Source organism: Schistocerca serialis, chromosome 2, assembly GCF_023864345.2.
Source record: "Schistocerca serialis cubense isolate TAMUIC-IGC-003099 chromosome 2, iqSchSeri2.2, whole genome shotgun sequence".
In the NCBI taxonomy this organism is placed as follows: Eukaryota; Metazoa; Arthropoda; class Insecta; order Orthoptera; family Acrididae; genus Schistocerca; species Schistocerca serialis.
In genome coordinates this window covers 451,922,592-451,941,900 of record NC_064639.1, presented here as the reverse complement: position 1 = coordinate 451,941,900, position 19,309 = coordinate 451,922,592, and the positions used below count along the sequence as shown (strand labels likewise).

General features: G+C 36.2%; 1 protein-coding gene across 7 annotated transcripts in view; it reads left to right on the top strand.

Annotated features, from left to right (window-relative positions):
• LOC126457331 (zinc finger CCCH domain-containing protein 13-like) overlaps window positions 1-19,309 on the top strand; it is a 243,890-nt gene that overhangs the window by 214,452 nt on the left and 10,129 nt on the right. For 4 of the 7 annotated variants that reach the window (XM_050093536.1, XM_050093537.1, XM_050093532.1 and 1 more), the window contains 2 exons: window positions 15,147-15,301; window positions 15,659-15,777. In XM_050093536.1, coding sequence (XP_049949493.1) covers window positions 15,147-15,301; window positions 15,659-15,777 — 274 coding nt within the window. The remainder of the gene's footprint in view (window positions 1-15,146; window positions 15,302-15,658; window positions 15,778-19,309) is intronic. The other 3 variants (XM_050093535.1, XM_050093534.1, XM_050093531.1) reach the window with 3 other exon arrangements.

Sequence of the window (19,309 nt, the reverse complement as noted above, 5' to 3'; positions counted from 1 at the left end):
TTTCATTCATTCTGAGGAAGTGGCCATAAAATTTCATTATTCTTTGCCTCCAAATTTTGATATAAGTCATTAGACTTTCATCTCGTCCAGATTCCGTCAACAACAACAGGATCAAAATTTTCCTTAGTATTTTCCTTTTTTCTTATTCTGCATATTTAGGTAATGATCTGTATCCAATGGTTACAGTCTCCGATGCATGTAACACATCTGGTTTGATTACTGTTTTGTAATGTTTTAATTTTGCGTTATGAGATATTGATTTTTTTATTGCACCTACACTCTGTAGGTTCTTTGTAATTAATTGATTGTCTCTCTGTTTGTTTCACAATGTAATCAAGAGGCTTGGATGATTTCTTCTAGATATTTAAATTTAGATACATGAGATATTTTGCTGGACTGTGTGAACAAGGGTTGTCCATCTAAGAACTGAGAGAAACCTTCCATGTATTGAGTTTTCTCATAAGAAACTTTTAACTCAACTTTTAGTTGCTATTTAATGTCTTTTTTCATGAAAGTTAATCACTTCTTCTCTGTTGCTTGAAAAGATCATAGATTGTCTGCATAAAGTAAACATGATAAATGAATTTTAGTTTTGCATAATCTGTCGGAGGTCATTCCTTTTACTTCCTTTCTCCAATTCCCTAATTATCTCTTCTAATAGTCTGTATGACTGTTGGACCCCTGTTTTTATGTCAAAAGGTTCAGACTTTTGTATGGAAATTTAACTTTTGAGCTGGTATCAGTTAATACTTGTTTAAACAAATGTCTTTTCTTTCTATCCACTGTAAACTCTTCAGGTGTATTAAACAGTGTACATTTATCTATTGAATCATATATTTTTTTGAAGTCTACAAAGGTGATCACTGTTCATCTGCGATTTAGTCAATAATTTGTTGGTCATTTTCTTTGATACATGCATGTTTCATTCCATCCGAATTTTCCAGTATATTTCATTCATTCTGATCTTTTCCAGCTTTTCTCATCTGTAAATACCCTTTTCTCTGTAGCAGAGGTTGAAAATACTACTTCAGTTGTAAATCACTTTATTTTCACACGACCAGTTTCGGACTGTTATAAGCCCATCCTCAGGTGTCGTTTCATAGGCAGCACACCGCGCCTGGTACACGCGGTGCTCGGGGACCACAGCACAGCTACGATACCTGAGGATGGGCTTATGACAGTCTGAAACCGGTCGTGTGAAAATAAAGTAATTTACAGCTGAAGTGGTGTTTTCAACCTCTGCTGTAATGCTCAGTTGCGGATATTTGTCCAACAGGATTGTTTGCCTTTTCACTGTTTTCGTCTGTCTATTTTTGCTTTAAACCTCATTTTCTTGTTTTTCAGTTTGTGGTGATTTTCTGTTTTATTTTGCAGATCATCCAAGCTTATTTTTAGTTGTCCCATATCATCTCTAATTTCCTTGGTCCATCTTACTTGTTGTTTCAAATTCCAGAGTTTATCTATAATTCTTCATGTTAATCTGGTATCTGCTGTCCTCGAGGCATCCAAAGAGCGATACTCATCTTGCATATACTATCTGTAATAGGCTTCAGTTTCCTGTACACCACTTCATTTGGTGCTATCCTGCAATGTCCTTTTTAATATTTTTTATTTATTCATGTACTAGCTATTCTTTTCTCTGCTTTTAGAATTTTGCGACTCTGTTTCTCTGAGTGACTTTAAAAAGAGTCTCACTTGCATATGTTTCCTTTGGCTGAACCAACATCTCACAGTACTTTAATTTTCCTACCTGGAGTTTCCATTGTTAATTTTTGAGCCTTTATCATTTTAGTAGTCCTTTGTTGCCAAGCATATTTTTCGTTCAAATTGTATGTAATAATTTCTCCTAGTTATTTAAGCTATTTTTGTGTTTCTGTTGTTTCATTTTATTTAGTTTATTACTAGTGGGTCTGTTTCTATCATCTCAGGCTTTTTGAATGATATCTGGAGTTCTGTTTTTGTGCTATAATTTGTAGGCTTATTATTGATTTCTAGTTTCTTGTATGTTATTAGCTAGTAATACTGAGCCATCTGCAGATCCTGAGCAGTTTAAATTTATTTGATCTTTCTTGCTTCCAGTTTGTATTTTCTTAGTATTTTTCTTGTACCATTCTCTTACCTAGTAACCAGAGCACAGTTGAAGAGTAGTGGTGGTAGACCATGTTGTTTTCGTCGTCTTTTGTGGACAAGCATCGTTAATTTTAAAGTCATTATCTGTTCTGAGCAGCTTGTGCAGGGTCTGAATCATCCTTGATAGTCTCCTAGCTCCAGTTCATGTTGATCTTTACATTGATTGTACAGAATTATTGACAAGGCTTTATATGTGCAATCCAAGAGGGAGATCCCTCAGTAGTTATCCAATTTTTTTTCTCCTTTTTGAGTAATGAATGTATTATATCCATAGTCCCATGTTCTGGAAGCTCTTCTTTGTTCCAGATTTTTATCATGCAATGATGTAATGATGTCTTTGGTGGTTCTGCTGTATGTTTCCAGAGTTTTGCAATGTTTAATCATCTCCACATGCTTTGTAATTCTTGAGCTCTCTCAAAGCTTTGTAGACTTCATGGAATGTTGGTGGGTTTATATTTTATAGTGTTGGTTTTATTGCGGTTTCCGTGTTTATTTGAAGAATTGTTGGGGGATCTTCACAATTTAGCAGTATGTTAAATGTTTCTGTTGAATTGTCTGCATTTCCTCTGCTGCTATGACCATCTTATTGTTTTTATTTTGTAGCATTAATTTTGAAGGATCATATCTTTGGAGTTGCCTGCCCGAAATTTTGTGGTAATCTTGTGGGTTTGTTTTCTTATTATTTGTTTCCATCATTAAAGGTATATCTTTTTGGTACTATCGTTTAATCCTCCTAATTATTTTTTTGCTTATCTTTCTTTGCTTTGTGAGTTCCAGTTGTGATTCGCCTGTTTTTTGACTCTGTTATCTCAACCGGGCTTGCTGTCCGTCTTCTGTTGCTGTTTTCTCACATTCTTTCTTCCACCATTCTTTGGGTGTCTTGAGGCAATTTGTTCAGCTATTTATTTCAATTTAGGAATTATTTCCTCTAGATGATCTGTTAGATTTATATTCCTAGTCTGTTGTTTATCAGTTTGAGGGGCATTGGTTGTCTTCTTTTTTGGGTGAAATTTTTTTTGCAATTGAGTGAATTTAATTTTTTTAACAAATAATGATCTGACCTGGTGTCTGGTCCTCTCAGAACTTTCACATTGTAAATTTCACTGTTGACAGTTCTTATCCATGCAAACATGATCCAATTGCCATTCTCCTTTTTTTTCGGTCTGGTTGTTTTCAAGGTTTTGAGTTTATTTGGTCTTCTGAAGATGCTGACTTTGAGAGATCATGTCATGGTTTCTGCAGAATCCAACTAGTTTTATGCCATTCTTGTTTGTACAGGTCAGTCAATAACATCTATGTATATATCTTCCCTTCTTAAAAGCCATTAAAGTTTCCATTTACCCTTTCACTTCTACAGTTGTGCTCTTTGCATTCTGTTCTGAGGCAGCTTTTGTTATGACTGTTCTGCTCTCCAAATGCTGGCTGGTGCCTGTGCTGAGAGGTGGTGCTCCAGTCGATTTAAAATACTTATCCAAATTTTGAAAACTATGTAGTGAAAAAAATTTGATTTTTGTACATCTTCCAATCTGATGTTGCCACTCGATAAAGAACTGAATTTATTTTTGTTATCCATTGTACTTATTGTGGTGCATTGAATTAAGTAAAACATTGCATGAAATTTTAAAGAGTTTGCAGAGGTGAATAATAATCATAAACTTTGCGTATGGTAGATTTTAGCTCATACGTTGCAGTGAATAAAATGTAAATAAGATATTGAAATTTTATTTGAGACCAGAATGATACCTCATTTCATTCTCGATTGATAGGGTTTTGTATCCAAAGGATGGTTGTGCACGACACACCCTAGTTCCATCCATGCGGACTTGCTGGCTACTGTGAAATACTTATAATCCATTTGTTACACGAAAAGATTTGATTTTTGTACATCGTGAAGTCTGATATCTTGATTTGATAAAGGATTGAATTGATTTTCATTATATGGCATAGTTACAGTGCTGCAACAAATTGAGGAAAAAAGTTCATGAAATTTTAAAGATTTTACAAAGATAAAAATGCATTGTGTAAACTTTGCATATGGGTGACTTCAGCTTGTGCAGAATAGTGAATGAAATGTAGATAAGACATCAACATTTTGTTTAAAATTGAGAGCAGAAGGATTTCTCATTTCGGCTCGAGCTACTGGGTTTTATATCTGAAGGAAGGTTCCACACTACACACCCATTCATCTCTATGCTCAAATTGTGAATCATGTGGTCATAACAATCATCATATCTCATAAATGATTCAAGATATTGAAATTTTTTGTGTGGCATATAATAGCATGAAGTGAGACACATATGCTGTATGATAAATACACAAAACTTTTTTATGCACCAATATAGAACTAACTCGTCTGCAGCAGTGAGAGGTTGGTAGCTCAAGACCCATTCAGATGTCCATAGCATGTGTGTACACGTCCACAACACCTAGGTAATAGCATAGCAGGACGTATACATGCCTGCAGCAATGAAAGGGTTAAAATTTTGGTATGAATATTTGTTGCTGTCTGATCTAAAAGCTCCCAAAATCCATCCACATTTTCTCTGTCTTTATTCTTATTTTTGTATAATTAGTTGGGGCATGGGCATTATTATTATGTATATGGTATTTGCAGTGTTTGTAATCACTGTTAAAGCTTTGGGATTGTGTTTTGAGTTCTATTTTGAATGCTATTATTTAGATGTTGACCACAAATTCTGTATCAAATTTTGGACATTACTTCATTACTCTTTTTCTCACATTCCCTTGTAAATTCTATATCCTTGTGATTCCATCAGCTCCTGATCAGTGTCTCTCATTTCTTGGAGTCCCCTTACCAGAATTTCTTGTTGATCCATTTTAAGCTTTAAGTATAATTCTTTTATGATTGTGTGATTGTAATTATATTTGTATTATTAAATAGACATTTTGTTGTGGACTGTGTGTGACCCTAACTCCTAGGTTAGGAATTTTTAATAAATAATATTCCATCATCAGTCACAATTCTTTTTATTTACAAACTGCTGTTCAATGCATTTCGGAGCTGAAACTCCATTTTTGAGGACTGTATGAATATACTGGCCGTTACATGTACTTCACCAATGCATAAGATGAATGACATCGTCAAATGCAGGTAACATGCTGCTAGACTTTGTTTCTATCATTTCTCTAGCTTTATCTCATTAATCCTGCCCGAGGTATAGTTTATCTTGATATATCTAACAGCTTTGTCATTCTGTTCACTGTTAGGTGAATAACTGAAGAGATATAATGTTCATTGTATTCATACAGCCCTTGAAAATAGAGCTATAGCTCTGAAATACATCAGACTGCAAATAGAAAATTAAAAAAATTGTGAGTGATGCCAGAATAATAATAATCAATCATCTGTTACCTGAATTATATGTCTCACTCTTTTTATTCTTTTTATATTTTTAGAGAATGTTAGTGACTGTTTACCAGTCCTACTTTCAACTATTTGTCAGACCATCAGAAAGAATATAATTTGTGAACCATGATGAATGGTAGCACATCAGGTCAATTCACTTCCATTTTCATCCGTCTGACTTTTCTTCTGGGCAAGCTGAAACTGGTTCATAAGCCAAAACTAAATGTGTGACTATGAAGATATCATAATAGACGTACAGTCTAAGTCAAAACATTCCTCATTCACTCCATTTAAACTTTGCAAGAATTTAATTTTCTGCAATAAATTTTGTGTGTTTCACTTTAAGCAAGTAAACATTTTATATGTGCCATCATAATGATCAGACAAGCTGCTACAATTCATTATTAAGTGTGAATTTAATAATTTATATCATTTGTATTTGTCAATCTGTTGTGTGATTCTGAGCTTTTAGAATGGACCATTTTCCCTCCGAAAACACACCATATCTGTGATGAGATGTAATCAATTTTATGAACCATGTCACTGTTCTTCATTGGATATTAATGCCACTATTGCTCTGTGCATTAGCAGTGCATCTCTTGATCTGATGTTCTCCTGGGAAATGAAATTCTGACATAATAATTGATAAGATGTAACAAAAAGTATATTCCTGGTAGCTGTAAATTGCCAAAATGGTCATGATTTTGTTGCATAGTTTTTTGGTTTCACTTGCCGAGGTACCCGTGCAAGTTAACACAACCCCTTCAGGGTCAGGGAGGTATGCTGGCCCCAGATCGAATCAGCCTGGCAGATTGATGACAAGTGGTTGGTGTGCCACCCAGCCTAGATGTGACTTTTAGGCAGTTTCCCAAATCCCACTAGGTGAATACAGGGTTGGCTCCCATGGTTCACCTCAAATACATGTCGTGTAGACATTTAGTATGCTTTCTAACACTAGGTGCATGGAATTTACTCTTTATGCAAACAGAAGGGGTACACTGCTTTTGTCCCCAGTGGGAAGGGGAGGCGAACTAGGAACTGATGGCAGTTGTTTGGTCTCCTTAATCACTTCCTCAGCATCAGTATTTCCGGTATCACATGAGTCACAGTTTTCTGTCAGTTCCACTGTACAAAGTGGACAAGTCTTTGATGTTCATTTTTTGTCTATGTTCTAAGGTATGACATCATGCAAACAGCTGATTTATTAATGCTGTTGTGATTATTCTGCCTACATCTGTTGATAGGCACTAATGATGTCAGCATATCGTCATGCAGTGTAGCTCACTTGATTCTGTGGTATCTTTTCACAGTTACTAGGCCATCATCAAATGACTGTTTCCTTAGTGACTTAGATCAGCAGCTTACCCCATTCTGTCCACACTGAGTCAACCAAAGCATTTCCAGCACTTGCTGTATACCTTTTACTCATGTACTCCAGCTACTGTTGTTTTTTTTCATGCTTTTTTTATTTTATTTTCTTTCCAGTGTTTGCTCTACAATGCTTGCAATTCTCATCTTATTTGTACTTTTCAGATTCATACTGTTATTCATGATTTTAGAACATTTAGTAAGTTGTTTCACTTTGCCAATTGATAATGACTGTAAAATGCAGATCATAGTAGACTGATGAAGTGCTGTTGCTGAAAACACATCATTCCTGCAAATAATCCCAAAGGAGTACCCAAATACTCAATTCTTATTGCACAGGCTGGGAACATTGTTCAGAACACTTCATTGAATCCCATGACAAACTGCTTAGTGTTTGAAATGCTGAAATTTCAGAATTGTTATTACAAGCTACCATCATCACCAGTTTTTCTTTCCTGGTAGTAAGATGTGTGAATAACTTTTCCCATGTCCTCTTTCCACAAGTTTTATTATTGCCTGTCAGAGAACTCATGTTCATACAAAATGTAATGGTATAAATCACAGACAAAGTATTTCATCCCTTGCCCGCAAGTGAAACTATGGTTGTCATTGTAGTTGACTTCCAGTTTTGTGAAAGGTGAGCCAGAGATTATAAATGTTTCATTTTACTTCATGAGTTTGATAAAATGCTGAACAAACTTCCACAACATGTGGAAGTATTAACTTTTTCATTTATTTTCTATTGTATTGGAGAATATGGGCAGGATAGATAAATACATTAAATAATCAATTTTGTTTATTTTATTACCTATTTCTTTAATTTCTGTGTAGACTTTGTCAAATAAAATTCAGTTCACTTTAAGAGGCTTTGTTATCTTCATGCCTGATGGTGTTTAAAATTTACATTTTTTAGAATCTCTATGACAGATGAAAAATGTGTACCAAGCTGTTATTTGAAACAACCTGTGTCCGTCAGGGGAGTTGGTTTAACCGTTAAGGTGTCCAAACATGTCTTACAGACAGACACACAAAGCTACTGTTTGCTGCATCTCCTCTTGATTTATAATTATGGACCTAATTTTCCACTATTTTGTAAAATTTGCTGAAGAAAAATAGAATAATTTTGGAGTCATGGCACTCTGCATTTTATTTATTTATTTCATGTTCCATAGATCCATATGGGAACATATCCCTGGACATAGAACGAGTCAAGGTTTTTACAGATTATTGTTTTGTGCACAGATACATTGATCTTATCATTAGATTAAAGAAACTGTGAAGTTTAGCATATACCCTTACATAATAGTTAAGATACAGGACATCTAAAAGAATATACAGTCATACATAAATTTGGTTATTGTATTAAGTTACACTGTACTTACAGAGTATGATTAATCAATTGTTAAGGTCACACAGTAAGGTTTAAGCACAAACAAGAGATTCTATGCATTTTTGCTGAGAAATTCATCAATACTGTAACAAGATTCATCTAAAAGGAACTGCTTCAGATTTTCTTCAAACTTTGGCATGTTTCCAACCAGTTCTTTAATGTGCGGTGGGAGGGCATTAAAAATCTTGGTGCCACTGTATAAAACCCCCTTCTGGACCATGCTTTTCGTTTTTAGCTCATAATGGATATCCAGTTTCCTTCGGGTGTTGTAACTGTAGTATGAGCTATTGATTTTGAATAAGTTGCTATTTTTTGAAACAAACCACATCAGGGAAAAAATATATTGGGCAGGTGTTGTAAGGATTTGTAGAGCTCTAAACAGATCCCTGAACGAGTGCCTAGGATGTACTCCTTATTCCTCGCTTCTGTGCATGGAACACTTTTTTTTTGCTATTGGTTGATTTGCAGGGTAGCATTCAATACCATAGGTGTCAATATGCAAAAGATAGAGCAGGTAAAAATGAGGTAGACACACTATGTGCATGTGATATGCACTGCTTGAGCTACATTGTTTGGTATGTCTCACATGTATGTAAGAGCATTACATGGGCTCAGACTTGACTGTCCATAGCTGCTGGGCTTCTAGTTTTCAAGTAAGATTTCCCAGTGAAGATTTAACCAGCAGAAGACATAGAATATTGAATGATAACATGAAGAATCTGCAATTGTTGTTGGGGACGCTAATGAAAAATTAATTTCAGAATAAAAAAATTACAATACAACATTTTCACTTATATAAGTCACTCCAAAATATTATCAACATCGTGATTGGTGTATTACCCAGAGTACTCTTAATTGGGAAAGTAAATAATTAATGAGATTATAATCGAGTGTGCTGACTTCTTCCTTGTTGTCCTTGTCTCACGTAGTTTTCATATATTACACACAACTTGCCCATGAGAATATTTAATGTCATCAGCAGATTAACGTGAAAGATGGTCAAAATCTGCTATTTTTAAAGTGTTATTTCTTTTTGCAATATACAACTTTCCTTTACCCTTATTAACAAACAGTTTCTGGGGCCAGTGATACAGAGGCAGTTGTGGTACTTCGCTTATGTTCCAGCTAATTATTTCATATTTGCAATGAGTCAGCGAGTGGAGGCTTATAAATATTTGGAAGTCCACTCTAGTATTCATTGATTTGGTTATGCCTTTGAAAACAGCAACCCCTTTCATGTGTGTAATTATATTTTTCCTTAGAATAATTTCAGTTATCATACATATTGTAAATAATGTCTATGAATGCTGCTCAGTAAATAGCAAATGTCTGACTGGTGGAATTTCATCCAGTAACAAAGTTTACATTCTTTTTTGATTTCTTTGAGGTCCTTTGATAAAATCTGCAATATGAGCATAGATCACAACAGTTTTGTTGCTATCTATACTAAGACTATAATGCAAACATTTTGTTGAGCTAATTTCTGCATCCATGGCATTATTCTACTGAATATGCTTTGCACACACATCATATTATATCTAACAGTATAAGGTATGTTTTGAGTGTATTACTACAGAAGCTTGCAGTGTAAGTGAAATTGTTCAGACTGTTGTTCTCATTGTAAAAGGTTGGTTGTTCATAGCTGGATGTTGTCCTATTTGAGAATGATCATATTGGATTTCCATTTTATACCCTGGAAATGGTGCGATGTTTCCTTTTTTATTCCGTGTATCAGGGGTCACTGATAATATTACGATAAACAAACCACATTTTACATTCAAGTTGTGTGCTATGTTTTGAGTGCCTTTCTGAACAAACAAATCCATTATCATTAAAACATTGTATTGTTCCTGTGCTATTTGGTATTTAAAATTGTTCATTGTTCTTTCTTGATCCCATGATATTCAACATGCTCGGTGATTTATTAATCAGATCATCTGTACTCAACAACTTCAGTTCATTCTTCATATTCTTTAGCACAACATTCAATTCCTGAACAGCTTTCTGAGCAATTTTTCTTGGATTTTCTCTTCAGAATTTTATTTGTTGAACTTTTAAATTATGAAGAAATTTCAGAATGGTCAATTGGAAAGTGCTGTTTCATTACAATATTATTTATGATTTTACAAAGTCTCTTATTTTGGTCAACATTCTTTCATGTTTTAATTCCAAAACAGTCATCATTTATGTATATCACAGTGGTTTTATAGTTCTTCTCTCTCTCTCTCTCTCTCTCTCTCTCTCTCTCTCTCTCCCTCCCTCCCTCCCTCCCTCCCTCCCTCCCTCCCTCCCCCTCCACCCCCCCTCCCCCTTTTTTTCTGGTTTATAATTGCCTGTGCCCTCTCCATTTCTCACATTTCCATTTTTTGCTCGCAATCTTTGTGTGTAATTTGAATATCTGTTTTCATTGTGTTAAGATACAGATTGTGGCAGAAATATTGACTGATTACATTTAAGCACTAGGGATTAAAACTGTGTATGGAGTGCACTTATACCATTATTGCTCATGGCTTCATAGGAAGCTGATGTATACATTTCATTGTTAACCACAATGGTTCACACATATTGCTGTCATGTTTTCAGCTGTAAGTTCCATACGGAGATACATTTATCGTGTAAATTACTTCCTTAGTGTTACCAACACATTATAAATATATTTAAACATAAAATTAAACATATATATTGCTTAACCTAAAAAATTTAATATGCAGTAGTTACACAGTTTATCATTACATTCACATGCAGTTTATCAATACATTCACATCTCTGTCAACAGTACTTGGAAATAATCATAGTAAATGAATAACTAAGGTTAACTTCACTCCCATTTTACTAATCTGAGGTAGATCACTCATGTGAGGTATAAAACATCAAGAAAAACAGTTAAGTTTTCAAAATTGGTCTATGGGAAGTCTCAGATACTCATTGTATAATCTGCTGTCATTCTGTCTACTTCTTGATTAGTGTATTTTACAATGCAGTCAATTAAAGCTTCCAACAATCCTGAATGTTTTTTGAATTTTTTGCTTCCACCTTATACCTGGAAGCTGATGAACAGTTTTTACTGGAGGAGTTTTATGCTTGAGCCATTTTGTTTTTCCATCCCTACCTTGATGCATATCACAAATTGAATAAGTTTCAGAATTGTGGTCAGACTGCTCTGTTGTTGTGTCAGTCTATTCATGCTCAAGCTGTTTGCCAGTATCTGAAGACTGGCCCTTGATGTAGATATTCTCATTGCTGATTGCTCTAGCTACATCAGTACCCATTCATCTGGCATGACTCCTTCACTGTAAAATTGTATACATTTCAACATCTGACAGAACATTTTGTATACTTCGCGTAACAGATTGATGCAGTATGTAAATTTGAGTAAGAATACTTACCTTATTAAGTATACGCAGAATACATTCAGGAGAAAAAAATTAACTGACTCACATATTACCAGTAAAAAGAAACAGACTAAAAGAGCAGCAAGATGATGTTTTAGGAATGCACTGGAAATTGTTACAAAATAACTTCTACATAAGAAAAGAAAAATCTGACAGTGTGCACTGCTTCAGACAACACCACTATCTGTAACCTTTATTTGTAATTTGACCGACAAAAGATGCATGAATTGCAGATAGAGATATCAAAGAAAGCATTTCTAGATCAGCATTTCAATATCTTTTAAATATGTTTAAATATTTCAGTAAAATAATGAATGTTAAGATTTTTTCATAAGCATGAGTGATCACAGGTTAAAAGCATTGTGTAGCTGCAGAGTGTTCACTGTTGTGGAACTTCCTGGCAGATGAAAACTTGTAGCTAAAGGTTGGAAGATAGGAAATGAGGTACTGGAGGAAACAAAGCTATGAGGATGGGGCATATGTCATGCTCAGGTAGCTCTGTTCGTAAAGCACTTGCCCGCCAAGGCATAATCCTTGCTTTGAGTCCCAATCTGGCACACTGTTTTAATGTGCCAGGAAATTCCAATGTGTTTCCACCTTGAAAGTCATGCTGGTTTTTGCGTTGCAGCCCAGTGTATACAGCAATCAGTACAGAGTGTGGGTTGAATTATCATCATTCTTTTGCTATCAAAGCATTTTTTACATATGGATATAGTGTAATCTATAAACACAGGTTTGTTTTGGCTACACTTTTACATCAGCTGGAATGGACAAATTCCATCATGGAAGGCTACTACAAGGTGGGACCAGTTATACTATAAATGGCTTGCTTCCTAGATTACATAGTCACTGCGAGGACCAAAAAATTTTACTTTGAAAACTAAAATGTTGTGACATTAATGTCATAACTGTGCTTTGATTGAATTATTAAACAGAAAGCAGAGGGTTATATTCTCAGACTGTGTCACAAAAATGATGATAATGCCGTAATGGGGGTCGAGTCCCACAAGAATAAATATTAACACCACTTTTGTCCTTAATTTGTATAATCCATCTTTCATTGACTTAAATGGGTTCTTATCAAAATGTGGTTTTTGCTGATGACAAATGTACTGCTCAAGGGTCCAAACTCAAAATTAAAAAACAAAGCACAAATGATAGCTGAAGAGGCATACTACTGATTCACAGCACTCATTTAAGTCTTAATTTCATTCAGGCTCATAGTATGCAATTTTTAAGGAGTAAAAATGACGAGAAGTAGACATGAATGGCGATACAGTAAATGAAAAGTGTAAAATTCTTTGGAGTCCAGCTGGATAACAAGTTAAAATGCAGTCTGAACATAGATAAAGTACTTGAGAAGCTCAGTTCAGCATGTTTTGCTTTTAGAAGTAGATAGCTATTGTGTTGACATAAAGACAAAGAGGTTGGCTTATTTTAGATATTATATCTACCTGTTGTCATATGGAATTATTGTCTGGTGGAATGCACCTGAAGTAAATGGAGTAGTTATTCAGTAGAAGAGAGCAGTAAGAGTGGCGTGTAAAGTAGATAACTATACAACTCGCAGATGTCTTTTTTAAATATGTTGCAGTTCTTATACTCCTTTCTCAGTAAATGGTTTTTGCTGTTGATAATAAAAATCAATTGTAGATTAACTGTGGCTGGCACAGTCACAATACAAGACACACAAAAATAATGTTCATGTACACCATGCCTCCTTGTCAAGAATTAAGATAGGAGTTTGATGCTCTCTCCCATCTAACATAAGGCAAGAAAATGGGAACCTGTACCAAGTCAAAAGAAATTAAAAACATGCTTAATTGGCCAGTCCTACTAAATTGTATCTGATTATTTATATTCAAGGATTGAATATTCTTTCATAAATGAGGCAAGTATTAATGTATTGAAACAAGCTTTAGGTGTTACAAATGCACGTAACTATCTTCTTTGGAAAATACCAATGTTATGAATTAAATATCACGTTACCAACAGAACTTAAACAGCAGCAAGTTATTGTAACTGAAGAGGGAGCAACACTATTTCATTTATTTTTGCTTATTTATTTAGTTGTTTATGTCCTGAGTAGCAGCATTCTGTATGATTTACGGTATTACATTTAAATAGAAAATCTACAAATACTATTGAGCAGTATAGCGATAGTATATTGTTAATCATATGTAGTTTTAATTCTTCATGCTTAAATGCAGGGGTGGACAGAAATATGGAAATGGGAGAATTACATTCATGAAATTAAATGCAGATGAACAGCACCTGTGTGTAGTGTCCACAATATGTAGTAAGTGTCAGTCACGGTCAGAACAGTGTTTTGTGTAGATACGAGTTAATTATGCCGGAGCTAAGTGATGTCGAACATGGACAGATTGTTGGTGCTCATATGGTGGGTGCTTCCATAAACAAGAACACTGAAGTCTTTGGTGTTTCAAGAGACACAATATCAAAGATTTATTCCGCATACAAGGAAAGCAGAATAATATCAACCACTAAGTCACAACACAGATGAAAGTCTGTATCATTGAAGAGCACTGCGACAAAAAGTAAGAGGAGGACAACTGCAGAAGTCACTGCAGAACTGAATGACGCACTTGCAAACCTTGTCAGCACCAAAACAACATGAAGGGAGCTACTTAAGCAGGGAATTGGGGTGAGGTGGATTTCCAAAACCACCATCACTTATGCAGATATCCATAACAGGAAAAAAGTGGTACTGAAGCCATTACACCTGGACTGTGGAGCAGTGGGAGAAAGTCATTTGGCTGGATGAGTCCTGTTGCACACTGTTCCCAACTTCTGGCTGAGTTTACGTCCAAAGAGTGAAACATGGTGGAGGCTCGATGATGATTTGGGTAGCCATATCATGGTACTGCTTGGGCCCCACGGTTACTCTGCAAGGTCACATTACTCCCAAGGATTATGTGACCATTTTGGCTGATCAGGTCCATCCCTAAGTACAACGTTTGTTCGAAGATGACAGAACCCCTGTTCACACAGCTCACATCATCTACGACTGGTTTTTGTGAGCATGAGGATGAATTTTGACCTCCCCTGGCCACCAGTCACTAGATCTCAATATTATTGAGCCTTTATGGTCAGCTGTGGAGAGAAGGGTGCAGATCGTTGTCTACCTCCATCATTATTATCTGAACTTGGCATTTTTTGCAGGAAAGCCATACAGGATCTGTATTTACCCATTCCAAGACAGCTGGAAGCTGTTTTGAGTGCCAACAGTTTTCCTACACCATAATAGGCATGGTAATGTGTTGCTTTTTGTGTCTCCATATTTTTGCCCACCACCTGTATAGCGTTTAAAACAGGTCACTGTTTCTGGTGCACATGGTGTTTTCTGGATTAATTCAGAATACAGATTACTTTTAAATGAAAAACAAGTAATCATTCATTATACAATTCTTTGTGTTGATAAATTGTTTAGGCAATAATTCTATTATTTCTTATCATATTTTTCTCATAATTATTCCAGGATGTACCAAGTAACATGCAGGTGCCTAAGGAGGTACCAACATCCTTAGCTGCATCCATATGTGTGAAGGATCAAGAAGGTGGGGATCATGACACTGCAGAGCATGAGGAGCGTACATTGGTTGTGTCCGATTCAGCACGAGAAGCTGATAACAGGTGAGCATATTTGGCCAAACATATAGACATGGAACATTCTTAGTATATGTGAATAATTTATACAAATAGCAGCAATTTTGTTAAAAAAATAAATGAAATGTCCGTTTCATTTGGTGTATGAAAATGGTGAATTTATTGTGGTGTTGTAAAACTTAATATAGAATGATCAACATATTCTGTTTGTGTAATTAAATTACTTATACATGTTCCAAGTTGCAAGCTCTTTTAATACATGCTGATGTTCATTCTCCTTCTCCAGTAGACTTCAGATCGTCAGCTTGTCCTACTGTTATGATGGAATCTTACTTCAAACATAATTGCCTTTCTATAAATTTAAAGTATTGCATGTCATTTCAGAGAGATTTTTGGTGCTTCTAGAATGGATGACAGACCGCATGATGAAGAAACAATTGACCATCTGGACTTCGAGGATATATCAGATGAGGAATTGCAAGAGGAGTCCAAAGCTGGTAAAGGTTAATTAAAAAACATCTAACAATTGTTTACTACCTTACTTACACACTAATATAATGTTTTACTTAGGAACTATTATCAGATAAACGTCATAATATTGATCCAAAAATTTTTCCCTGGATCCTTGCGTTGTCCTAGAATCATTTGTGTGTTTTGACATAGTTTTCAAATATAAAAAACACTGTATTTTGCAGCAGTTGGTAACTTCGCCATAAGTTGATTAAGAATATGGTCCTCAGGTGTCCCCCAAACAAATTCAGTTGTTGAACTATACATACATTGGTATTCCAAAAGGATAGATTATACCAATATATGACATATCCTGCCCGCTGATCAGATCAATCCAAAATGATACAGCTTTGATACAATTCAGATGGTATGACTCACAAAATATTTCTATAACTCTAACTCGATTGGAATTTGAAATGAGAAATGGACCTGAGTTGCCATACTTCTGTGGAAGACCCTGGTGCTAGACCTGGTCAATACACAGGCACAACACCTCCTACTCCAGTCCTATCACAGGCTTATCCTTTCCCATCAGAGGCAGGACCACCTTCAAAAGCAATCATGTCATATGCCAATTCTGTTGCAATATCCACACGGCGTTTTATGTGGGCATGAGCACCATCCAACTGCCAACCAAAATGAATGGATACCGCTGAACTGTGGGCAAATACAGAGATGGTCATACAGTGTTTGAACTTGCTGCTAAGCACATTATGCTCAATTTCAGTGTCTGATTCTCTACTCCTATCATCTCAATCCTTCCCCAACAACAGCAGCTTGTCTGAATTACATGGATGGGAGATGTCCTTCCAATGCAGCCTAATTCTGTTATCTTTCTGGATGCTATATGTGCTAATCTCACTGGCCCACAGCCCCCTCCACCACTGCCTGAGGGCCCAAACTCCCCCATCCTCCACCTACACCCCCTCTCCCCCAAAGTCTCCCCTTCCTCTGTTCAGTCTCTCCCTCCCAGTCCACTCCTCCATGCTATTGTGCACTGCAGGAACTTGCTATTGCTGATGTCTGTGCAGCATTGCTATTTCGTGCACCTGCTGCCTCCGTCCCCCATCCCCCCCCCCCTCCCCCCTTCCCCCACATTCCCAACTCCTCACTTGCTGCCTCTGTCTCCCAGCCATCAGCCGCTATCCGACCAAGTGTCCCTCCTGCTCCCCACGTCCTTTCCCTATTCATCCTCTCCACCCGACACAATCCTTTACACCAGTCAAGCTGCAGACTACAGTATTGGCTCCGTTTAATCAGCTTGCAAATTATAGCTCTACAGGTGTGTGTGTGGGGGGGGGGGGGGGGGGGGGGGGGTGAATGCTTTTGTGTGTTTTCAATATCATGAAAAGGATTCCCTTTTCTCTCTCCACTTTAGTTCTCCTACCTCAATACAAGGTTGCTGTTTCTTACCCTTACAGTATGTCTTCCCAAGTAGTAATATAATAGAGGGAAACATTCCACGTGGGAAAAATATATCTAAAAAGAAAGATGATGAAACTTACCAAACAAAAGCGCTGGCAGGTCGATAGACACACAAACAAACACAAACATACACACAAAATTCTAGCTTTCGCAACCAATGGTTGCCTCGTCAGGAAAGAGGGAAGGAGAAGGAAAGACAAAAGGATATGGGTTTTAAGGGAGAGGGTAAGGAGTCATTCCAGTCCCGGGAGCGGAAAGACTTACCTTAGGGGGAAAAAAGGACAGGTATACACTTGCACACACACACATATCCATCCACACATACACACATACACACACGTGTGGATGGATATGTGTGTGTGTGCGAGTGTATACCTGTCCTTTTTTCCCCCTAAGGTAAGTCTTTCCGCTCCCGGGATTGGAATGACTCCTTACCCTCTCCCTTAAAACCCATATCCTTTTGTCTTTCCTTCTCCTTCCCTCTTTCCTGACGAGGCAACCATTGGTTGCGAAAGCTAGAATTTTGTGTGTATGTTTGTGTTTGTTTGTGTGTCTATCGACCTGCCAGCGCTTTTGTTTGGTAAGTTTCATCATCTTTCTTCCCAAGTAGTAAGTAATATATGTGCCAAGTGTGGTTGAAATGTTTCCAGGGGCTTAGGAGGGGCTTTTTACTCATGGCTTTGCTCTGTACGCACATCACATGTATTTCACAGACTTTTATACACACAGTTCACTTGTATCTCTAACAAATTTCACCCTGCAGTTTCATTTTCGTGCAGGTCAATGTTCATGATTCCTTATCTCCTGAGCTGTGTGTCACACGATGGCGTAATTGTGTAGGTACATTCAGTCCTATATGTGAATACCATATGCAAAATATATTATGTGTACAGCTAGTAGTTGAGAAGTAATAAATTAAAATGTCATGCCTAATGCGGCAATTTTACTGCATGAACAGCGAAAATGTAGTAAGCTATAAACTTTCTTCCTTTCGTGATTCTGTGGGAGTTGTCAGTGAAAAAAGGTTTTGTAAAGATTAGAAATTGTTTATAAAGTTTGTTGCAAGTCACTAAGTGCTCTCATACTCACATACCGGATGAATAAAGTCGGTGAATTTGCGTGTCATGGACTACATTTCATTGTCATCCCCACCCCCACGCCTTTGATAAGTAGGTGGTTCTTACCCCTACCCCCCTAGCAGTTCTTTCCAGACAGTAGGTGATATGTGTATCAAGTTTTGTTGAAATCAGTTCAGTGGTTTAGGTGGAGATGAGAATATACATATATGCATGCATTTTTATAATTTTTATGGATATGGGAATTGTTCAAAATTGGCTTAATTTGAGGTTTTTACTGTAGCCATAAGAAGCAAAGATGAGCAATGGATGGAAAGACAGAAGATACTGAATTCTGTTCAGCTCTCAAAATTGTTCCTCAAAGACTTTGCAGGCAATGTGACATGTAATGTTACACAAAAAGAAGAAGTTAATTATATCATAGCTGAGTGATGCAGACAAAGTAATTGTGAGTGGAGAACCCAGTTCATGTGTCTAGACCTGCAAAGGACTGGTGCTATAAGGTAGATAAGTAGAGAAATATAAAAAGTAGGAAATACAAATGCACTGAAAGAGGAGTTGGTAATTTGAGTTTGGTGGGAGGAGTGGCACAAGGCAAGAATAGCATGAGTTTAATTGCTACTCACTATCATTTACGAGTTCCATGTAGATGAAAAAACTAAAATCAGTGCCCGATAGTGCTGATTAATGAAGACACCAAAGCTATAAGTCTTAAAATTCTTAGATTGCTTGGATGAGTTGTAACTGGTTGAAAGTATTTAAAAACATTGTTGTGAAGACGGATGTTTGCTAATTCAGAGTTGAAACATGTTTTGATTTTTTAAAAGTTATCATTATTTCCAGTTTCAAATACATAAAACAAGTATTTTAGCATGAAATGTGACATTAATGGAATGTTATATTCAATTGATAGCTAAAGTAGTTGTTATAATATAAGAAAATTTAAAAGACTTGACATGTTTGTTCATTTTATTGCTTACATCAATTTATTTTTACTGTGAGATATCACATTTGCCATTTGATA